The sequence below is a fragment of the Camelus bactrianus genome, chromosome 21 (assembly GCF_048773025.1).
Source record: "Camelus bactrianus isolate YW-2024 breed Bactrian camel chromosome 21, ASM4877302v1, whole genome shotgun sequence".
Classification (NCBI taxonomy): Eukaryota; Metazoa; Chordata; class Mammalia; order Artiodactyla; family Camelidae; genus Camelus; species Camelus bactrianus.
Genome location: NC_133559.1, coordinates 14,678,905 through 14,703,589, shown reverse-complemented (window position 1 = coordinate 14,703,589; position 24,685 = coordinate 14,678,905). Strand labels below are relative to the sequence as shown.

Genomic DNA, 24,685 nt, shown 5'->3' with positions numbered 1-24,685 from the left:
TGCTATGCCATCTGCGATGCAGATCTATCCGGGAGAGGAAGAAGTCATTCTGGTATCTGTTTTGCATGATGATAACCTTTGCAGGAGTGTTGAGTGCGTTTTTGTTAATGTTGACAGAACTGTACTTTTTCCAAAGAGACAAGTGTAGGTGTCTGCCTAGCAGTGCAATCCTACTAGTGTGGCCGGGTCTGAGATGCTTAATAATTGACCAGATGGGGAAGAAGGAAACTCTCTAGTTATTGAACCTGGTAGCCTCGATCCTTTGTCAATCAGACCATGATGAGAAAAGAAGGAAACATACACTCACAAAACTTCAGAAAGCAAATATGCTCCCCGTGGTGCTGGAGTGCTGGGAACAAGAAAACTGGATTGAATTCTACATTGTCTTACCACATCCAAGTTTACAAAGCCCTGGCCACTTTTCATGCATGATTCCATTTAAACAAAAGAGGGCTGTGATGGTACAGCTGAGTGACTTGGAGAACCTTCTGATAACAAATCAGTGCATCCAGAAGCTCACAGAAGACCTTACTGTGCAGAGCCTTCCACGTCTCCCATAACAACCCACCATAAGGTAAAAAGAGAACATATTTTAGTGGCAAACCTGTTGTGGGGTCAAAGACATCACATCCCCCCAACATGCTAGAAACTGGATTTTTAAATCATACTGGGATTTAACATATTTAAATCTGTGATCCTTTAAAGTTGGAGGCATCAATTTTCTTAGACATGCACCCCACAGCCAAAATCAATGCATCTGGTTCATTGGGGGAGGGGGGGAGAATATCTTAATCTGAGACTTTTTAAATAAAGTTTCACTTGATAAATACTTAACTTAATAAACTTATTTAATAAGGAAATATTTCTGGTTTCCCCTTAAAAAATAAAGCATCAACATACATGCCTTCCAGAGCGTACCAACACTAATGTTATACTGTAGGTGTTATTGACTGTTTTTTTTTTCACATGTGGAAATTATGAACGGATGGTACAAGAACACCCCAAAATATACTATGTTAGCCCCAACTCTGAAATTAGTGGTACAATACATATTCACTAAAACCCAAGGGCATAGCACATAACTGATGCTATGACAGGAAAACCGGAATCCAAATCGTCTGAATTCGTGAATGGCAATTTTCTTTGTCGTTTCCATAAAGAAAACCAACACAATAAAACAGTAAAGAACAACAACTATAAACAATGAACAACAATAATGGTAGTTGGCTTTGCAGACCATTCTAATGAGATATGTACAGAAGAGTGACTATTCCTGCGCAGAATGCATGCCAGGAGATGACCCAGACATCACATGATGGGAACAGCGAAACAGACAGGATAACAACTTTACAGGAAACAGACTAACTGCTAGAACCCCAAGAGACTGTCTCTAAGTAGTAGGTCAAGTTTACTTATTGGCATCTCTGAAAGGAGAATTTAGAGGTCTTCTCATCAAAACCAAGCAGTTTACCTCTGTCCAACTTAAAGAGACACATTAGGGCAAACCCTCTGACAAGCCCAGCTTATAAACAGCAAAACACAATGCTTTTTGGAAATAAAAAGAAAAACCCAAAGTGGTATCAATTAAAAAAAAAAAAAAGACAATCAAATGCATAAATCAATCAGCAATCTAAAGAATTAAAAGAAAAACCCCAATGTAGGAAAAAGCAAGTATAAAAAATGGACAACAGTTCCCCCAAATCAAAGAAAAAAACTAACCAGCTGAGTTGGGAGTTGAGGGTGAGTTAGCTTGGCTTCCGTGGGCTGACACATTGGTAGCAGTGACAGCCGTTTTGGCAGCATAAATATTGGCTTCCTCTTGAAATTTACCTATGTTCTTCTTGTACCGGATTCGCTTATTTCCAAACCAGTTTGATACCTAGAACGTGTAAAAGAAGATGAGAAAGTTACCATTTCATCCTGCACAAACATCACTGAAGAAAAGGAAGCACTTAGGAGAGGGTTGAAGAGGTAGGCTAATTGGTCTTAACCCATCTCTGATTTCGCAACATCACTTAAAAGACCTGAAGTGAGAGCTCTGAGGGGAGGAACGACATAAAATGAGATTCTCATGCTTAATAATAACACAATGTAGCAAAACTGCTGTGATACAAATTCTTCTAGGGAAGAGCTGCTCACTTAACTAGGACCCTTTTAGTTTAGGGCAAGCATTTTCAATTTGCTTACCTCTTAAGTAGATGACACTCAAATAAACACAGCATTTTCTAAACAGCGGGAGAAATGCCTGTAGTTACTTATCAATGCTAAAGCTGACTTTGGGCAGTCAAAATATACAGACCTTGAAACATCCATATAAATCTATGTCAACATATGGGTGCTTTCATGGAAGGATTAATTTCAAATTTTTATTAGTTAAATAACTTTAATGTGGACGGGATTCTTAGCTGCCCTGTCCTATAGACCTTTGGATCAATATAATTCAACCTAATAGATTTCACTCAGTATTTTGTGCAAAGCTTGGTGTTATTTACATAAGGAAAGACTGAAGCATGCCACTGATTATTCCTTTGAATTCCAGGCTTTAAATGTTAACGCCAAGACACAAAATAAACCCAATTTACTTTCGTTGGTTAATTTAATTCCTTCATGTGGCTCACAGTGGCTGTCCTGGCTTGATTCTGTGTCCCTGTTCCCTTTATACCAAGACCTCTTCTAGACACAAGTGAAACTCAAATTTTACTCCCATAATTTCACTCTGAGGGAGGAGAGTTTTACACCCCATATTACAGATGTGATTTCAAGGGAAAATGTTGTGGTTTTATACAATTACAAAACAAACCATGAATTTGGTGAGGAAAGGAGAAGCTGGCAACACACGTACCACATCTAATTTAATTTACCCCAACAATGGCAGATAAAGAAAATTCTTGCAAACTACACTTGTTTTTAAAGTGCATTAGCTAAATTAAAAAAAAAAATCTTGTAAGGCTATCCCCCATAGACCTATATACAGCTTGTATTACAGCAGAAATGCCAAGCCTTTGTTATACAAATCAAACCATACCGTTGCAATATTTGTAAACAAGAGAGAAAAAATTTACGAGAAAATGCTTTATTTATTGTAAATATGGGTGCCTACAGAAAGACAGTTAAATTAGAAGGGCACTTCTGGGTCCTTTCAAGGACCGTATCTCTAATTTCACTCTAAAACTCCAAAACGCATGTTTTTCTTGATGTAACTTGTACTAGTCATATGAGTCAATCCTAATCGTGGTGGTTTTTTGAGCTGTAAGTGAAGACGAGAGGAAAGAGGCAGGGAGATGTCTTCTGAGGTAACTGGGTGAGCTGGAACAGAGGGGGAAAGATGAATGTGGTTTGGGATGACTTTAGAGGAAAAAAGGAAATGCTGGCGGTCTAATTAAATCAGCGACGTGAGAGAAAGGTGAGGAGGAAGAGGGTGGAGAAGGGACACGTGGACGACTCCCTACTACAGGAGAAAAGATGCTCCCATAGGGAAGATCCTGGGTCCCTTCAGGCATTTCCTGCCTTGTCCACTAGGGGGATGTCATCTGCCCTGAACACTACAGAATCGGCGTTTTCATTCATCAACTCACTGTCCAACAGTCATTGACGAGGGTCCCCCATGTGCTAGGCACCAGGGATACAAAGACGGCTGACGCAGAGACAGGAAACACACAATGAATGATCGATTCTCTGGGGGGAAGTATGATTCACATTTTGAACATGTTAAAGTTTGAAGAGCTGGTTGGGCAGGGCCACAGTGAGGTCCAGTGGGAAGTAAGACACACGCGTTTGGCGTTCCGGGAGAGAAGGCTCATCCGGATATTCAAATAGAACCAAGTTTGCAGCTGTGAGCACGGAGGGGATCACTCAGGTTAAGACTGTAGAACGGTGCTTTTCAGAGTCAAGTGTGCACGGATGGCTTATTAAAACAGATCTCTAGCCTTCTGCTCCCTCCCACCAGAGATTCAGATTCAGGACTGGGGAGAGACCCAAGAATTTACATTTCTAACAAGTTCTCGGGTGTTGCGGATGCTACACTTATAAGCAGCACTCGCACAGAGGAAGGGCTATTCAAGGATCAGACGAGAGGATGGTAACTAGATGGGTTTCAGTATACGAGCGTATCTTTGTTTTTGGATCACAGAGGCCTCAACAGTAAAGAAGAATATGTGATTTCAAAAAATGGTTAAGAACCATGGGCTGGGAAGTGACGAGATGAGTGGTAAAGAAAGGCACAGGTAGAAAGGAGAGATCCTCTGGCAAGACTGAACAGGAGTGGTCCAAGAGGAAGAAGGAACTCCAGGGAGAACAGTGTTAAGGAACTGGGAGGAAGCAAAGTGATGGGGAAGGAAAAAGGGTATGGACTTGGGAGGGACGGAGGAAAGAGAAACGTGATACAGTACATGGAAATAATCATTTTAATGGACAAACTGTTTGCATCTTGAGTTTACATAATGAAGGAAGTGAACGTTGCTGGAATAGGCCAGGATTCCATTTTTTATTCAGATACAATACAGACTAGATCCTAAGAAGTTCATTCTTTTGTCAATAAGGATTTGGAATTCTCAATCCCAGACTTTGAACTCAAACAATATGGTGATTTAACTTTACTTTAGGAGAAGATTCCATGCCTGAAATTCACTGTTTGTGGGTCAGTGATGTGGTTCATACCTGGAACCATTCCTCAAATAGTGCAGCAAGGGTCAAAAAAACCCATCAATTCTCTTTTCCTGGGGACAAAGGGTCTAAATTTAGATAAGAATGGCTACAAACCGAGATAAAACCAGGCCACCTGAATTTGACCACTGATGTTCTGCTTTCCCAGGGTTGCCAAGGCTGGAAATGACCTTCAGCTGGGTCCAAATACCTGCGGAAGGTCCAGGCTGAAAAGGGGTTGATTTCTGCCTTATCCAAAACGTTTCCAAGGCTGCTGCAAAACCGCTGACAGCTTGCAGGGGAGACCCTGGCAGTCTCTTCATTGTAGCTCCCCTGTGGGGAGTCCTTGATTCTGACTAGACCTAATTCTGCTTAGCTAAACACGGGTTGATGGGCTCAGCACCCGGTGGGGAGGAGGAGCAGCCAGGATTCAGTTCAAGGAAGCCGAGAGGCTCAGTTTATAACAAAACAGGGTCTACTTCGTTTGGAAAATGTTAAGTGAAGTTTCTCACTAAAGTAATCCCCTTCTCCCCAGCTTCCCCTCTCTCCTTTTATGGAAACGCCAGTACCTCTGACGCTCTTGCAGGTGATGTAATTTTAAGGAAACCCTTCTCTGAGAGATTTCAGAACTATTCCTACTGGTCTCCACTAGAGACGAGTGGGGTGGTATTTGCGGTTCAGACCGAGGAAGAAGTTTCGATGGATCCTTTGAGTAGACACTGTAGATACCTATAAAACTTGCCTACTTTTCTACTCCATATTAATGTTGAGGACTCCAGGTCTATAAAAATTTTATGTCATGTATCTTTCCACGTCAGTAGGCACCTGTTATGGTTATCGCTCTTTGGGGGGAGGGGGCACTCAGTGACATTTTGTGCAATCATTCCAACGCCATCATCGTGACATGTTAAAATTCCTACACTCCATCAGTTACGGAGTGAGTACACCAGGAGAGGACATCTGAATCCCTTTCTTTTGAAAATTCTGTTCACTGACTCTTAAAAAGTTCCTGGGGTGGGCAAAAAAAAAGGGGGGGGGCTTCCCAAGTACACGTAGGAACTTTTACCCGTTTGAAGCAACAGAGAACTCAGAGGAAAGAATCCTCTCCCCGTTTTCACACTGTGCTCTACTCAGTCTCCTACTTCTGCCAGCCCCTCTAAAGGTTTTCGAGGTACTTACTTGGAAACTTCCTTATAGGCATCACGTGCTTACAAGGCACGACAGTTCAGTAAAGCAGGACCTCCAAGACCCTTCCTTGCAACCCCGCCACGACCAGGCTACCGGCTGAGCCTCTGAGGGCTCCTTACCTGGGACACTGTGATGCCACACTTCTTGGCTAACTCCTCTTTGGCTTCCTCACTGGGGTAAGGGTTGCTGAGATGGGAATAGAAATATTCATTCAGGATTTCCGTTGCTTGCTTGTTGAAATTCCGTCTCTTCCGCCTTCATAAAGGGAAAGGAAACAACAGCGGTAACGAAAAAAAGAAAAGTTCACACCAAATGCATATAAAAAGGGCCAGGAGAGGGTCTGCTTCTGGGAGAAGACCCATTTTTGAGCGGAAAAAGTGAACAAGAGGAGATTTGCGCCAAAGGGCTGGATGCTGAAAGCATCACTGAAAGTGTTCGTTACACACTTCACTGTGCACTGTTGGGGCCACTAAACAGAGAGCAGGCACATGGATTTACGCAGAGTGGTGTATAAGGATGCTTCGTGAGGAGCGTGAAGTTGCAGGATCCAGCCATCTTGGTTTTAAACCCTGGACCACCTGAATACCAGCTGGGTGATGTGGGCTGCCTCTCCGAAACTCAGCTTCTTCAAATCAAAGTTGGAAGAGTCATACTGACCTCAGAGGGTGAGAGTTAGGGAGAAATGAGGCCACACACAGAAAGGACTCAGCACAGCGCCTGGTCCACAACAAACACTAAGGCTTGTTGGGGACAGTGTTTCTTCCTACCAGGTGCATGGCCGTCAATCCAAGTTATTTATTTTCCACAACTGGTAAGATAGATAGGGTTTTCCCCAGTTACCAATGAAGAACTGAGTTCAAAGCTCACTCAACTAGCACGTAATAGAGCCCAAATATGAATTCAGGTCTGCCTGACTACAAAACCCAGACTCTTTTTTATATACAGATCGCCTTCTGGCAATGATACCAAGACTCTGGAACCATAAGTTAAAAATAAGTTATCTTCCCTCCGTTCTATCCCCATATAAGTGCATGCAGTGCTTTTAAAAGGTGTGGAGAAGAGGCAGGGGACGGACAGAAGTTAACCCCCGGACTGCCTGACCTCCCTCGAAAGGAAAGAAACGGTCCTTCTTAAGGAGGAACAGCTGCTAAGTGGTAAAATGTAAGCCCGGAGAAATTGATTTCATCTATAGGGTGCAAAAGGGAAGAAACCCACTTTTTGAATAAAAGCATGCTTCTGCCTTAAAAAAAAAAAAAGTGCTAATTGAACTAATTTAAAGTGTGAATCACTGTATGGCCTCCTCCCAGTTAAGGCCTGAGGATCGCACAGGGACGCTTAGGGATGGGGGCTCCTTGCAGATGTAACATGCACCTCCTTGACGGGGTGGGCTCTCTAGCTTTAAGTTAGCTCCATTAACACTTTTGCCTTTCTTGCTTTTAACAAAAGCTTTTCCTTATTGGGGAAAAAAAAAAATCCAGAACATCCCCAGTTAGGCCAGGATAGAGAAATTTCCAATTTAAGCCAACAGAAGCACAGATCGACTTGCTAGACAGGAAATTCAGCTAATATTGTATTTTCAGGGTCCCACTTGGATTAATTAACACAATAAAGTGCCTGATTTTACCGGATGAACACCATCTGTCCGTAGGTATTAACCACATCTGTCCAGATTATGCCAAGCCCAAGTCACTCTCCCAAATCATGCCGAGTTTCTGGGTCACCCAGCATCAGAAACTGGGCAGATTGGATTAAAAGGTCCAACTAAAAAGGAGGCATGCATTAAAAGCTCTTGCATGATGGGAACGGGAGCAAGAGAGCCAAGCGGCTAACAGTCTCCGGGCTAGTCTTTAGATAACCTCCGGTTTCCTCTTTGCCTAAAGCAAACAGTTGTCTTAGGCCTGGGGAACTGGACCCTGAAGGCTTCCCTAATTGGGAGAGTCCGTTTGTTCCTTTGCTGTTTGCGTGAGCGTTACAGTGTGTTTTTTGGGACACTTCCAATTGAGCTCAAAGTAAGCCTCTCTGGAATGAGCTGGGGTCTGGGGATGGTGCAGACAGCTGTTCCCGCTCTCTCCTCCCTGCAACGTGCCGTCTTCCCACAGGTGGTCTCTTGTACTCTGAGCGACACACTTGTCACCTCTTTCAGTGACTGTCTCAATCCAGGGCCTCTGAAACCTCAGAATCAGGCTTTTGCAGAATTTCAAGAGACCCAGTGAAAAGAACACACTTCTGACAATAAGGTTACTTGAACTAAGACACCGGGTTTCTTTGCTTTGGCTGGACGTGTTTTCAGCTCAGTGTGTTAACATTTGTTATTTCAAGCCAACCGAAAGCTTGGATAGTCGGGCATCCGGGTAGATTTAAGAAATGTGGCAGTTGATCAAACTTTAGGGATGGAATCTTTCGAATCACCGTGATTCCAGAGTGAGAAGGGTCGGCACTGCAGGTGTATGTTGTTAAGCAACCAAATGCATTGTCTCTTCCCAAATGCCTCTCTCCAGAGCCATCGCCACACTTACCACTGCGTACCCCAGTCACCTCAAACAAACTCTGTGTTTCTAGTTGCCATGTTTCACCCAAATCAGCTCCATTTTCTTTGTGACCCACCTCATATAATGACATCACCAGAGACACACGGTCCCTTGCATTCGCTAATTTGTCTGTTCACTCGTTCAAATATTTGCGTGTCTAGCTTGTGTTAGAATCTGGGAGGGATTCTCAACCCCCCTTGCTCTCTTGTCTTCATCAGAGCAAGCCTCCCCAGTTCTATATTTCATGTCTGTCTCTTCTGTTCCACCCTTAGTGTCGTTGCTATTTTTGAAATGGGTTTAGAGAAGCCACTGTCTCCGTCATCGAACGGTCTTGCTAGTGCTGTCTGAAAGCATTTTCTTCAGAGAGGAAAAGAAATGCTCTCTCTGTTCTTCAATACAGGAGCTATTAGCTGCACATGGCTACTGCGCGGTGAAACACGGCTAGTGTTAACTCGAGAACTAAACTTTAAAATCTTTATTCACTTTGGTCTTAATTCATTTAAATTTAAAATCAACACGCCATGTGTTAGACAGCGCAATTCTACATTGATGCTTTCCCGAAACAGGGCCCAAGCAGCCCTCCTGGAAGGAGAGCGCGGACTCACAGCCCCGGGCATGCTGTCAAAGGCGCGAAATGTCTTCACAACGTCCTGCTTTAGGCTACTCCATTATATACCAATCTTTATCTTAAGAAATTTTCCCTCCAAATATTTGAATAAAATGGGAAAGGTAAGACTCAAAAATAAAAACAGAAACAAAAAAATGGGGAAGGTATTTCATACTTATTTTGCATTCCCCGTTTCAGAAGCATAAGCCTCAAAAGTGGTCCCCTCCCCAGTCTCTCTCTAATTCAGCTCATCTTCAAGAAAATCACTGGAGTAATTCCTCCACGCCATGGATCTGATCATGATGATGATGATGATAATAATAATAATAACTGTATAATATAGTGATCCTTATATTATAGCTGAATTATTGTATGAATTCTATGTTCCAGACATTATCCTTTTTTTTTTCTTACTGAAGTACAGTCAGTTACAATGTGTCAATTTCTGGTGCACAGCACAGTGTCCCAGTCATGCATACACACACATATATTTGTTTTCATATTCTTTTTCATTAAAGGTTATTACAAGATATTGAACGTAGGTCCCTGTGCTATATAGCAGAAACTTTTAAAATCTATTTTTATATACAGATACCATATTTATTCCTGTGTATAGAATTATCCCCATTTTAGAGACACAAAAACTGAGTCTTAGGGAAGGTAAGCCACTTATTCCAGGTCACAAAGACAGTCAGGGTCATAGCAAGAATGTAAATCCAAGCGGTGCAGTTTGAGAACTTAGCCTGTGAATGGCTACATCCACTCCTTCAACAGCTCGGAGGGTTTCTGCTGCTCAACAGGACAACTCTGAATCTTCCCTGGGACAGTGAAGGTCTTTCGGGGGATCCATTCCATCCCCCAGTGCCTCATTTGCCCCCAGTCCCACACATGCTCTACAGAATTTCCTCGAGCGACATCATATGCTTCTCTGTTCCCCAAAGACACTCGCGGCGTTCATGCTCCCATGCCTCTTGACACAACCCTGCATCTTCCTCTCCCACAGCATTTGTCACAAGTTCACATATGTCTCCCCAGCTAAACCACAAACCCCTCTAGGGGAGGAGCCAGCCGTGTTCACACGTATTTGAAACCCTGGTGCCTAACACGTAGCAAGCATTCAAGTCAGTAACGCTTGTTGGAGTTGAATTATGTTGTCTGAAACATCACATGCCTCTGACAGCCATCACCGTCTGCCTCCCCCTGGCTCTCTCTCCCCTTCAAGGGAACCTGGCTGACCAGTTTCACGCACTCATGCGCAGTTTTAAGAGTGACTGTCCCAGGAGATTATAAGCTCTTGAAGGTGGGACTCACACTTATAAGCATTTTTTTTCATCTTTGTAATTCCAGTGGCTAATATAGCAGTTGGAAGAGAGTAACAACTCAATCAGAAGTAAACAAATCTCAATACAGTGCCAGTTTGACCAGACTGTATTGCATGTCCTCCCCTTGCCATGCTCTTTGCCAATCATGTAACCCCATCTACCAGGGTGAAGTACTTCCAACCATGTGTTTAGGTTCTCATTGTTATTTCCAGCAAGGTGTTATCAGAAAAAAAAAAAAAAGTTAAAATTACTGTATTGCTTGAAAATCATTAAAAGGGTTTACAAGTTCTCTCTCTTTCAACTAACAGAAACATATTTATGGTCCTGACAATAACCTTACCAAGTTTTACAGCACAATGCTTGGTATACAGAATGAAATAATAAATGTTGAATGAATGAATGAGTAGAATTTTTAAGGTAAACTTTTCTGGCACAGTTAAGTCACTGTAAGGAAGAGAAAAAGGATATGACTTGAGTGGACAAGACCTGGGCCAAGTGCTCAGTGAGGAGTGTGGAAGGCAGAAACTTAAGAAGCTCTGCAAGATTCTACCCTGGGGGACATCCCCTCCTCTTGAGTGTGTGTTGTGGGGCACTGTGATATGACAGGATATCATTCCTGTGATTAAGTTACTAATCAGCTGACTTTGCATTAATGAAATGGGAGATTAGATTAAAGCCTTAAAATGGTGACATTCTCCAGGAAGAAAGCAAGCAGCCAAGTTGCATGCTGTCTATGAGGAGGGCAACTGCTAAGAGCTGGGAACCTCAGTCCTATAATCACAAGGAACTGAATTCTGCCCACGACTGGAATGAGCCTTAGATGAGCTCACAACTTCAGGTGACCCTGAGATGACAGCTTTGTGAGACTGGAGCAAAAAACCTGGACTCCTGAATGACAGAAACTGCGATATAATAACTTTGTGTTGTTTTGAGCTGTGAACTTTGTGGAAATGTGTTACGCAGCAACAGAAAATATAAGGAATGTTACACAGCAAAGCAGTAACATTCAATTCTACACCTAATACATTCCAAAGATGAATCCAGTTCCTGAATCAAGCCCCCCTTGTATTTTATTTGTCTTCCATGAAATCTTTTCCTGATGAAGCCCTGCCCATCGCATGCATGGCTTAGAGCAGCACATGAGCATCGTAGTGAGTATGTCTTTCTTACTAAAGTTTGTTTAGCTCTTTCTCCCGATTACAGACAGCACTGGGAGCGATACTAACTACCTCAATCAAGAGGTCCAGGCAAACATTTATTTTTGAGCTGGGAGAAAAAAACATTTGCTCAGCCTCGGGTTGGCATTTGGGGTCATATTCTTTCAGTCCTACTGAACATACCCTCAAAATAAATGCTAATCACGATGACAATAGGTTCGTTGTTTCAGTTTTGAATCTTGGCTCAGAGGCAATGATTCAAAGGTTGCAACTGAAGCAGGAAAGAGACCCTCTCTTCAAGTGACTGTCCTTCGGGTGCCAACTGGAACAGTCTAGGCAGAGGCTGGTAGAAGTGAAAGGAACTGTGTACAAAGCTTGTTGAGTTTTGTGTCTTTTAGAGTCTGACCTTCAGCTGGGCATGGCAGAGTCACTGGGGGAAGAAATCCTATGAGAAAATCATTCTGCTCCTCCTTTCCCGCTGATTTCTTTCTTGAAAAGAACCCATTCTGGGCCCAACTTTTCTTTTTTTCTTTCTTTCTTTTTGTTTTTTTCAATATCTGCCAACATAAACACCAACTCCAGCATTTTAACGAGGGGCGTTACCATGGGGATGTCAGCAACATACGCAGCGTGGCGGTGGCTACAGCACAGGGAAAAGACCAGACCCAGGCCACCAGTCACCTGCACTTCGCACCGTGCGGAGCAGCCTGCTTTAAAGAAGCCAGGCTGGCTGCAGGCCACGGCGGGAGGGAGACACACAAGGGGTCCCGCTCCGGGGAGGGGCTGCTCTGGCTTCCCCTCCTCCTCCTCACCATGCTCAGCTGGGAAAAGCTCTCTTCATTTGTCTTCTCTTGACTCACTCTGTGGAATTCTGTTGGCTCAGAGACACAGTCTGCTACCTGGCATTCTTATTTCATATTCCATGTGACCCAAAATGCAATGAGTAAAAGGGAGTTTGGGAGATGCCAAGGGGGTTTTAAAGAGGTCTGTGAACTGTAAAGACCATACTTGGGAAGCGACAGAGATATTCAGCTAAGAGAGCTAAATAACACATGATTTTTGGGGTGGAAAAGTTTAAAGAGCAGAAAATCTGTATGTCTGATCGAAAAGGGACAAAACTCCAGATTGTGAAATGGTAGACCACCCTGACATGTCTACCTAATGCTTTAATAATAGAAATCACAGATCGGGATTATATTCAGGAACTGAAATAATGATGAAATGTGCACTTGTAGAAGATGGCTAATTTAAGATGAACTATAGATCACAATGGATTCCCACACGCTGAAAACTACTTTACTAGATCAATGATCAACATGCTCCTCTAGGGTAGATGAAAGATGGGATTATTACCATGTCACAGGCTGGATTAACAGAAGCCAAAGAAACCAAAGGGGTTTGCACAAATCCTTTGGTCTAGAGAGGAGGGGGACCAAGAGCTGATTACCTGTTCTGTAGTCTCGATTTTGTCTTAAAGGACCTTTCTATCCCTGGTTTCAACTGAATTCTTTGAACCACAAGTTAAGTCACAAGTTAATGTCAGATAGAAAACATCAAATCTTGATTGAAAATTTGGCCCGTATCAGACAGTTCCTTGCCCCTCTATGCCCAAGGGACCATGTCTTACTATTTTGGACCCCTAAAACTCAGGTAACTGGTTATAAATAATTGTTGAATCGAACTGGATGCACTCTTTGCCTACATATAGTGTGGGAAACTCTCAATCTGAACTGTCTTTCTTGGAGAAAATAGGTCATGGTCATATTGAGTAAGACCTCCACTGGCCCATAGTTAGAACACAGACCTGTGAGAGAGGCACCGCGTGGTATGAAACAAAAAGTCCTGCCTTCCCCGTCACTGTAGCTAAGTCTTCCTCGCTTCTCCTCAGAGTAGCAGTGGCGATAAGAACGTATCTCCTCCCCCCATCGCACATTTTCCTGGAGCTGGAGAAACCCGACAGCTCAGCCACCCTTGCAGCCCGCCTTTCCCAACCCGAGAACCCTTCTCAGGCTTCCACGGGGCTCGGCACTGAACATGGGAGTCCTTGGAGAGGTCCAGCCGTGGGTTCCAACCCCGGATCAGTGACTCCCCCAGAGGACAGACCTGCCGTGGTGACTCACCGCGCGTCCAGAAACCGGGAACGCAGGATCATGACGGCCTCACACGTGCTCTGCTTCAGCTGCATCTGGATGGAGCTGAACTTGCGGTGGATGATGCTGACCATCCGCTCGATCTCCTTCGGGGAGATGGGCCTGGTCCGGCTTTGCTCTCGCAGGAGGTTCATCACGTGGGTGGTGAACTCGTTACACGCCTGGAAGGGCAGGACGACAGACACGGGGCGGGGTGAGGGCCGGGCCTCAGCACACGCCAGGCCCGTGACGTGAGGCTGTGTGGGCTTTTCTGGAGACTTGGGCAGGGAAAGAAAATGGGGCAAGTCTGTGGCATTTTGTCAAATCAGAAACAAATCAGTGACTGCCTGGAAATCCCTCGTTGGGCTATAATTTTCGGCCATGATGTGAATTTTTTTTTAAAGGGAAAAGAGAATTCTTAATCATTTTTCAAAACCAATTTTTTTCATGATTTTACTACTGTGAAAGATGAGAACACGGACACCAGCATAAAACACACTCCACAACCCTTTACTGCAACGTTAACAGCCAAAGAGAGTTTGAGGTCAAATACAGCAAGAACTTTCTACCTTGCTGATTGTCTGCGACACATTAGGGTTCCCAAATATTCAGTTTGGGGGATGTGCAAGCAGCCCAAAGAGTGGAATCACAGAATTAAAAGCTCTGATAAACTCTTCCTGGGAGATTTCTCAAAAATCTATTTCCACTTCTAGTTTTATTCTACCAACTCTCTCCTAGCAGCCCCTAGGGCTGGCCTTCTGAAAATCCACCGTGTCTACAAGACAAAGGGAATCCGTATAGAAACAGCATCAAACATGACTGAGAGGATCAGGAGTTATCCCTGCAGAAAGGAAATCTCTCAGGTTACAGCCCAACCTACCACCAGCGCCGGAAGGGAAACTGGACATCATTTTCCCCACCTCCTTATTTTACAGCTGGGAAAACCGAGGCCCCGAGAGATGAAGGCGCACAGCAAAGCAGATGGCTGAGGCAGGACCCGGCCTCTTCCTACTCCAGGCTGGGGCGTCTGACTTTCCCAGACTCTCAGCTTGCTCCTCTGAACATCGCTGCCCTTCTCTGAGTTACTATTACTTATCATCTGTGCTCTGGTTTTCTTAGTGAGCCTTCAATAAAATATCTATTCCCAGGTGAACTCAAAGCAATGTTGTAAGACTGTGTAAGATCTGTAACAAAAGGCAAGTTGATGCTTTAAGAGTCGAAGAGCTGAGGACTTCAAGGGGCCAGCTCAGTATTAATAGCAGAAACACGCTCACTAATGACAGTACTGTGGTGCCATGGCTTTCCCAGCACAAAGCCCTTCGTATCTGTCAGATACACAGTAACAGTAACACAGTTACTCTTCATTTCTCCAGGGAATCCTGCCAGGTTGGTTGGCCAAAGACACACAGGCAGACACATCTACCGGGGCTGTCTGCATGGGAGCTGGGAGGCCTGGTTTTCGACTGTGCCTCCTTGAGAATGTGGGCAAATCCTTTCACTAATCAGTGCTCCATTTTACTCATCCGAGAGTGGATTTAATCATTCCTCACCCGTCAGCAAGGCTGCGGTCCCCATGCTCTTGTGCAGTGACCTGCGGAGGGAGTAAATCACTCACATGAACAAAGCAGTGGGGCAAGACCACAGATTGCCTGCATTCAGATCCTGGCTCCAGAACTCGCTTAGCTGCGCGACCTTGGTTAATTACACAAGATCCCTGAATCTCGTCTTTCCTATGTGTGAAATGGGGACGACAGTACCCACCTCCAAGGGTGTGGTGAGAATTACATGAGTTACTACTTATGTGTCTGGTCATGTAAAGTGTGTTCTTATCACCTCTTCAATATATAGATAACTTAGAAACCCAGCATGTGATCAAGATTGGGCCAACTTGTCCAGGTTTCAGTTTCCCTCGTGGCGAAAAGAAAGGGGGTCTCAAATACCTTCTACTCTGCAGGCAGGTACCAAAGACAAATCCACATAAGATCAGGTCCATGGAGCATTAGCACTAAGAAAATTACTATCTAAACACAAGATCCTTTTATAAGCATCTTCCCTCCCCAAACTCAACTGCTACCCCTCCCCACCCCAAACAATCTGTATAACAAAGGGAGGGAAATAAAACCAGGCAGCGAGTTGGCTGGGATTCTTTGAAACCGCGGGGTAGGGAAGTGGAGGGTGACACCGGTTGCAAGCATCCCAACCTGCTTTCTGGGGAAACACTGCACCCCACTCTGGGCTGCAGCCTCCCCACTTGGTAGGGGCTTAAAGGGCGGGCAGTGGGGCGGGGCTGGATATGAAGGAGGAATTGCCAAGTGGACTTGCTCTCCACAGGGAAGCACAGTGCTAGGCTCGTAAGAACATGCTTTATTGAGGTGAATAAAAATGCTCGCAATATCTGATGTTTATCCAGGGCATTCGATCCCGGGCCCCCTTTCTGTCCTGCCAGAAACAGACAGGGCAGTCTTTCCACCCACTGCTGAGGTGGAGCAGGGCAGCTGCTGAACAGCTGCTTGGGAACACACAACAGACAGCAGAGAGGAGTTCCAAGTCCATTTTAGACAGACAGGACAAAAGGGTCCAGATTTCTCCAGGACCTGAGCCACCCATGCCTCCTCCTCAGCTCCCCCAAGCTCAGCACCTCTCCATGAGGTCAGGCCCTCCTGATGTAACGGGAAGGGTGGGGGTCACGATCGTGAATGAAACAGCACCCTCGCAGGCTGAGGGTTTCCGTGCCCTAGGAAACACTGATGCAGATTGTCCTCAAAGCAGTCGGCCCTTCTAGAGCGACCCCTCCAGCTGCCCCCAGAGAGTGGACCCGTTCTGAAAGGAGCTGTCCCAGGTGCCAGGGCAAAGGGCACTTCTGGGAGCAGCTGCCCTAAGAGACGCTCTCTTAGAAAATCTTGCTTGAGTTGATGTCATTTGATCCTAGAGTTTAAGCTTCCTTCTGGCACCCTCTTCAGCCCGTCCTCCTCTCTGATTCCTTCAAACTGGATCTGGCTGCCCATCTCAACAACTGGGATTTTAGGACCCTCTTAGCTTAAAATGGACCTAACCCAGCCTGGTTCAGTCCTAGACACTGAGCCCTGCCAAGGCCCTGCCAGAATTATTTACAAAAACTGAAGAACTCTGCAAAGCTTCCAGAACATCATTTTTTTTTTTTTTGAATAGCACTTGGAATAAAATTCAGGTTTCTGACATCATCGTTTTATCTATTAGAAAATGCCAGCTTTAAAATACCTTAGCTACCAGCGTGGTCTGCTGGGAAAGTGTTTTACCAGCCTCATTTAATGAAATACAACAATTTCCTTCCTTTCTTTCTAATGAAAGTCTCTCGAAACCTACTTTATCTAATAACCTCAGGGTAAAATAATGCCTGATTCAGGTAGTTTATTTTGGGGGCGGGGGGGCTGGGGGGTGAGGAGGACTATGGCAGCTAATTACTGGAAAGCTAACTGATCCTCTGGTTACCTGCCAGCACCAAACTAAAAACACAGCAAAACAAACCCAGCTTTTAAATAGTCGATTTGGTAACTTCATCTAGGTGCTATTAAAACAGACAGTGACATTTTTACTTTACTAAGGTTTCCTATTTAAAAAAAAAAAAAGTTCCCGGGAGGAATGGTTACAGACAAAACAAAGAAGATCTATGTCTCAGACATACTAGCTGGAAGGTTAATGGCATAATTTCCCCACAATCTGCTAGTTACTCTAATTAACAATACAACTAATATTAATAAATTATTAAGCACACAGAGTGTATTAAGCAGTAATACCCAATACCCGTAAATACAGTTCAGTTCTTACCCAGAAAATATCCATAGAAATAAGGAAATTATTTTTTAGTACTTTTTAAGAAAAATAAATACTATACTCTACATTTGCCTAATTTGCTCTGTACTGATGAAGTTTTTCCCTAAGTTCCCTATTTCCAAGAGCTTTATTATTTAGATCAAATAGATATTCATGAGAAGTTTCTGAAGGAAAGTATTTTTATTCCGAGCCTCTCTTAGCATCAGTCTAGTACACAGAAGTAAGAGAGAGGACAAGCTGGTCACTTCACTGTCCACAGAAGTCCACGCCCTCCTCACATCAAGTGGAACTGGGTGTTGTTCTAATAAGAGCCTTTGGGCTAAGGGTCAAAAACTGGATTCCAGGGCAAACTCTATCCCTCTTTGGATAGATGTGACCCAAATACGTCACCGAACCTCTCTAACCTCCATTTCCTCGCCTGTATCAATACGGAGACGATGACTTTATGGAGACGATGACGAATTTTAGGGGACCCAACCCTAAAATTACCTTGAGGAGCAAGTGCAGTTATGTTGGCCATTTTTTTAACTAGTTTTGAATAAAGATGGAAGAGTGACAAGGGGGGTTACATCAAGAAAATAGTCCATTCTTCTGTACAGCTGGCAACCTGAGCTAAGACTAATGCCAGTTTTTAACACCGTCCAGCCTAACCTCCATTCCAATTAGGGGTTGGGGTAGGGAAGCCACACTCTTCCTGTGTCCCTGGAGTGTGGCATGAGTTAACCTGGATGACAGGTCTAGATGGACTGTTATGCCAGAGATCAAGGTTAGTAGTGAGGGTGAAACAGGAAAAGCACAGAGGAGGAAGAACCCAAGAGGCCAGCTAGAGACCTTTAGAAGAAATGTCCCCATGTGTCTTCCCGAGTCACCCTGTTGGTCAGGGCAGACTCTGAGCACTAACGTGATGGTCTGAAGTGGGTGGGTGGGGCAGGGGACTGTCATGGACCAGCTGGCTGATCTGAGCTCAGCCTCTCCCGGGAACGGAGGAAATATGTACACGAGACTACACCGTGATAAGATGTGTTCTTTCCTGAGAAGGTGGAGGGTGATGATTCACAAGCTCTTACCGCAGATGTTCTCCCTACACCTGCGTGAGGGCTGAAATTCACCATGCTTGGCTTCAGGCATCACCGCATTTTTTTTTCCCCACTCATAAAAGAAGGGACTTTGTTGAAATCCATTTCGCAGGTGGACAGGAGTGCAATAATGATTCTTCACTTTAAATTTTAAAATGCCTATTTCTATTTTAAAATTTAAATTTTCTATTAAGTTTGCATTTGCCTTCTACCTAGACAGTCAGAAGTGGACTGCAGAGGATCTTCTATCTTTTGTTATTTCTCCCTTTTCTTTGGTGACTCTTAGAAAAGAAAGCTAGAAACCTAACAGTTCAATGAAAGGAAGTTAACTTAGGACTTCAGGACAATGTTGCATCCAAAGAGATGACAACAAACATATTTGTCAGCTAAATGATGGGAGGAAAGGCTGACTTTAAGAGACTCCTAATGAAATAGTGCTGCTTATACTGACCAGAGGAAACAAAATTGATATTTGAATTCATGTATGTGGGTGTGGTGGGGGGGGGTCTCCAGTAGAGATGAGCACTGCTGTAATAAGAATCCTGTACAACATTTATGTATTTACACATTGTTTCATGACTTAAAGCCTTTCCTTCATACGATTTTTATGACTCAGTGACATCCTAGACTCCAAATCCACAGCTCTTTGCCAAATACCACCAGCTTTGGGGGTACAGTGTGTGGACCACTAGATCCCACAGACCATCAGTGGAGAGTCAGGGTTGGAATACAACTTTGTCTGACTCCAGGGGTCCACTGAGACCCACTGCTCTTTTTATAGCTTGAAGTGTGTATCATATTGGAAGCTGAACATGTTTGACCCCCATGAGAACTGAATCTGGGTAAAGCAAGGGACATTAAGGCCAAGTTTTAGTATCCATTCCCATAGGCTTCCATGAGCACCAGGATAATGAGGGGTCTTCCTAAGTAACAAGCAAACAAGGGCCAGAGGAACTTCCATTCCTTCCCCTCCACCCCCACACCAGGGGGTGACTTTGCCCATGACCGACATCACCTGGCGGAGCCCCTGGGCTGCACGGCATGAGCAAACACTCCGGAGTTCCGGGGACTGAATGCCCCTTTTACTGACTCTTAATACTTCCTGAAATCATCATTTGCAGCTTCAATGATTTTTAATGCCTTTATCTCCAGGCGGCCGGGGTTCTCCGTGGTGGGGACCAAGGACCTGGTGGACTGCAGTCCGGCAGGCGGCTCCGTGGTGGGGCAGGGGGCGCCGGGCCCGGGGCGCCGACCGCCAGGGAGGGCTGCGCAGCCCGGGGACCTGTGTTTCCTCCGCCCTTTCCCGAAGACTCGAGACCCCGCAAGGCTGCGGTTACCTGCTCGTATTTCTCCAGCTCCGTGTGGTAGATTTGTCTGATCTGGGACAGTTTGGCTCTGTAGTCGGAATGCTCCACTGAGTTGTCGGACCCCGCGCCTCCGGAAGCCGCCGCCGCCGCGGCCGCCGCCGCCGAGCCGCCGCCCTTCTCGGGCCCCGCCACCCCCTCCGCTAGCAGCATGTTGTCCAGTCGCATCAGCTGGGGGTCTGTCGGCTCCTCTTCCTGGGCTCCCCGGATACTCAAAACTGCAGCAAGACACAAGGAGAGGGGAGGTGTTCATAGTAACCCAAAGAAGAAATTAAAAACAACAGGGAAAAAACAAAAAACAAAAAACCTTAGTGGTGTCACTTCACCAATAAAGTCTCAAATTACTTGCAATATGGCATCTGAGGAACGGGCAAAGGGTGGGGAAAGAGAGGAATGGGAGGCGGAGAAGATGCAAGGAGAGATTTGCTTTCTTCTCAAAATTAATTGCACGCCATTCGTGAGGTGCCTAGAATGGCCCAAAAGACGGAGGCAGAAAGTAGACCAAGGGGGGCCCACGGGCTGGGGGAAGGGGGGGCAGGGAGTTAGTGATTAATGGGTCCAGAGTTGCATTTTGGGAAGATGAAAGGGTTTTTGAGATGGGTGGTGGTGACGGTTGAAGAATGTGAATGTACTTAAGGTACTTAATGCCACTGAACTGTTCACTTAAAAACAGTTAAAATGGGAGATACCCACCACCCCCCATGGCTGCGGGATAGAACGGCCCACAGGCTCACAGACACGATCCAGACCTGCACGTGAATTACTCTGAATAGTGAGTGGTGCAGCTCGGGGACTTGAGATTGTTTAAAAAAAAAATAGTTAAAATGGTCGATTTCATGTTATGTATATTTTACCATAATGAAAGAAATTTCAAAACACTAAAAAAATTAATTATAACAGAATATAATTTTCACTCTCACCCCCAAACTGCCAAATTTTAATTCATGGAAAAGAATTTCCTTCTTCATTTCTAATTTTAGATTTCTGTGAGTTTGTGGTTTTACACTCATTGACTTTGTAATATTCAATCAGCCTCAAGTTTCATTTCCAAAATAACCTAAGCCAAGCAAATCCAGCCCATCTAAGGTGACGTCTTAAGACCTTTCCTCTGGATGAGGGCTGACTATCTCTCCAAACTGAGATCTATTTGTTCCGGGGAATGAGGACTCTGTCCTGGTAGAAACAAGGGTGAGGTCCTTTTCACAAACTGTCTCAGGGATTCAGAGAAGCAGGTGTTCTGGTAGGATGGAGGAGGCCCACATCCGTGAGAGGCTGCTTTTTATTAAAACATCATGACCATTTGCAGGGGGTGGGGGTGTGATTTGGACCGAAAGAGATCAAGTGATTTAGTAAATCAGCAGAAGAGCCAGGCAGCCTCTTTTTTACTACCTTCATACAACCTGCCATAAAATAAATTACTCATCTAAACCCAGTTTAGTTGTCGGCAGCCAAGTCTGTTGAGAGAGAACACAAAGAGACTTTTCAATGAAAAAAAAATTGGGGGTAAGATAGGAAAGGAGGGATGTGATTGAAGGCAGAGGAGAAGGCGCCCCACACGTGTTCACAGTTTGGGGACGGAGACAGCAAGGTCTATGCGGCCGAGCACCGGGGACCATCAGAGAGTCCAGGGCTGTTTCCAGCCAGGGCGCATCTAGCAAGCCCCACGGGGACGGTGCCAGGTGCAGTGTCTCCTGAGTCCTAGCAAGGCAGCCCCACGGGGTTGTGACAGGGAAGGTGGATCTGAGCTCAATGCGAGGGGACGTGTAGATGTTCGGGGCAGCCCATCACGTATAATACCAGCGTGACTGCTGGCTGTGCCCACGTGCTCCTGGCTTCTAACAGGCATGACAAGAACGAACCTTGAGAGTCGTTTTGCAGGAAAGCCCAACTTCTGTGCTAAAAGGAAGACGGCAGCATTGCTTTCGTGAAACACGAGACAGTCAAGTGGAAGTTCAAGGCCCGTGGAGCAGGCATGGCAGTCAGGAGCAGAGGACTGAAGGCACCGGGTAGAGACGCGTGCCCTTTGATGAAGTGAGACAGGACGGGAGGAGGGAAGGGAGCATGTGGGGAAGGAAGGGAGCACGTGGGGAAGGCAGGGAGCTGGGGTGGAAGGAAGGAGGTCCGTCCCGACACATGGACAGCCAGCACTTCAGGACCCGGGCTCTCCTCTCACAACTGAATCGTTCATACTCTGCTGCACTCAGATAAAACCACGACACTGGCGATGCCATAGGCTAGGGGACGGCGGAGGTTTAGTTTGTGGACCTTTTCCCAGTGAAACCCTTTTGTAGGCTCTGGAGACTACATGGGAGACTGTCCCTTTGATCGTTGAATAACAAAGATTGAGTCATGTTCTTCAGTTCTTTGAATTTATTTACTCAAATCTCCAAAGTCCTCTGAAGAACGTATCACCACTAACAAAGGTTTCCTTCAGAAAGAAACTGAATGCTGTAACCATTTCCTGATTACCTGTCCCTAAAGGTGTGGAAAAGAATGTCACCCCGACCCCTCCGCCCCCACCCCTGCCCGGCAAGCAGATGATGGTAGAAGGAGCCCCGCCCTCCTCCCCTGTCCAGCCCAGTGAATTTTCAGGTGAGGGCATTAGTGTGTGGGGTTTATGGGTGTTTCCCCAGTGCATTTTATTGAACAAATTGTAATTGCTTTATCAACAAAAATATCTAGGAGCCATTGAAAAATGAAAAAAAGATCACCTCTGAGCCATTCTGTAATTGTTACACTTTTGCTTGGTCATAAAAAAAAATGGTGCTGGGGCAAACTTTTCTCTAATCCACTCTCTGGAATCTCATGGCCAGTCTACTCCAGAAGAGGCTGCAAATTCTAGGTCAGCTGGTAGGAACATCCCCCGCCCCCGCAAGATGCTGACTGAGGCTGGTGACATCCGAGCTGGGCAATGATGCCCCCAGTGCGTCCCCTCAGCACTCCAGGACCCATCCTTCCTGCGTGCGATCCAGCACTGACAGATGCTGTCATGGTTTCTGGTCTCAACGATGGTCACGAAGCAAACAAGAATAACGCCATCCCAGTGGTGAGGACGTGCCCTCCCAGGGCTGGGGACACGCCGCCTTACCTGAGGTGATAGTGACGGTCCTCAGCACTTGTGCCTGAGACGGTCTCCCTCACCCCATAGCTTAGTCCCCTAGCAAAGCTCAACTAGTTATGGGAGGAGGAAGAGAGACAAAGAGACAGGCATGCACAGGCCAAAGTGCTGGGACGAGTTCCTCCAGGGACGAGGCAGGGGACTGGGTGGGCGTGTTACGGCTACTATTTCCCATATGCCCAGCATTTACCTCGGAGAATATTTTAACTTTCTAGCCCCTCTTACTTGCACCCATGCCCCACTTTTCCTTTCAATTAACGGGCAGCACAAACTGTCCACACCAACTCTGCACGCCTACCTGATTAATATATTCCTTGGTCTTGAAATCTAACTGGTTTTAAACAACGTAAGAAAGGAAATTGCTAAAGCTGGCCAAGGACACTGAAAGAACAGGCTGCAACCCCTTACCCACCATGGATGTTCCAGGATGACCACAGAGGGTAAAGCACTAATCCGTCCTGACTCTTTTCCCCCCACCTCAGGTATGAAAGGTACATTTAGTTGGAGGGAAAAACACACACAGAGTAAAGGTGTTATCACATCGCTTAGCTTTTGTATCAATTTATGAGTCCTGTTAACAAATACTCTTTAAAAAGAAATTTGGGTTCACTAACATTCAATATCATTGGTTTCTTAATGTGGCCAAGAAGAGATTGGTATGGTAAAAACACAGCGCACTGTAACATCAGTGTTCCCTGCATTTATACTCAGAGTTTGGGACACACAAACAGACCCCAAATCAGAGAGCTGAAGAAAATAAAAGAACAGAAAAATGGGGAAAAACAAGAAAACCTAACCAACCTCTCCTAATTACACCGTTTATACTCAAATCATGAAGGACTTAGAAATTTCAGAGTATGTGTGAGAACCACCACAATGATTATGTATATACACAAACATACACAAGATAAACAAGAGAAAACCTTCTTCTTCCACTATTTTACATAGAAGGTTCTGGTTCTGATGGTCTCGGGCGGCGTCTGTGTGCCGGGAGGAGGTATGGATGGATCAATAAACAACACTACGTGTGCAGATTTCTGCCCAGAAGGAGCAGGATGCGAACGTAACACCATAAAAACGGGTGTTGGGAATTACTGATACGAAAACTGTTCAGCTCATGAATTAAAAAAAAAAAAATCTCACCAACATTAAATAAATAAATGAAAAGGCCGGTACGTCTAAGCAGAAGTGACGCTACCCATTTACTGCTTGAAGCCAGCACTCTGGCAAGTAGGAGACAAAATGATTATTTAAAAGCTCCTTTTTATCTCCGTGGCACCATGCAAGTCTCAAATGAACCTTTCGCCAGGACACCAGAGATGTTAACACTCGTCCTCCAAGATCCAATTTCAACCAGCGGAGCTGTTACCTAATCCAGCAACCATCACATATGATCAGGTTCCGGCTCCCCTGATGAGCGCCCTGCGTCCTTCCCCGCCCCCTCCCCTCTCTGCTCCCTGGCCCAGCAGCTTTTACTAAAACAGGGTTTCAAGAGAAAAATCTCCCATTTATGCCAGTGCATATAGGGTTTTAGCGGTCAGGTCTGTGTACTTCTGCTGCCAAAAATGCCATCACCAGGAGTGGGTCTGCTCTCCACGGAGGGTCTCCCAACAAGATATTTAACCCTTTTGGTAATCATTCTTAAAAAAGAGTTCCCTTCTCCCAGATCTACCCTCTCATGTAAGAGACAGGTCAAGACAGGTAAGTGATTTATACAGAAATTGTCACACGCCCTTTGAAAAGGA

At 45.1% G+C, this 24,685-nt stretch overlaps 1 protein-coding gene across 6 annotated transcripts in view; it reads right to left on the bottom strand.

Annotated features, from left to right (window-relative positions):
- PBX1 (PBX homeobox 1) overlaps positions 1–24,685 on the bottom strand; it is a 316,263-nt gene that overhangs the window by 72,627 nt on the left and 218,951 nt on the right. For all 6 annotated transcript variants that reach the window (XM_074349737.1, XM_074349735.1, XM_074349736.1 and 3 more), the window contains 4 exons: positions 19,796–20,040; positions 13,564–13,754; positions 5,949–6,084; positions 1,720–1,879 (listed from right to left, as the gene is read on the bottom strand). In XM_074349737.1, the coding sequence (XP_074205838.1) occupies positions 1,720–1,879; positions 5,949–6,084; positions 13,564–13,754; positions 19,796–20,040 (732 nt within the window). The remainder of the gene's footprint in view (positions 1–1,719; positions 1,880–5,948; positions 6,085–13,563; positions 13,755–19,795; positions 20,041–24,685) is intronic.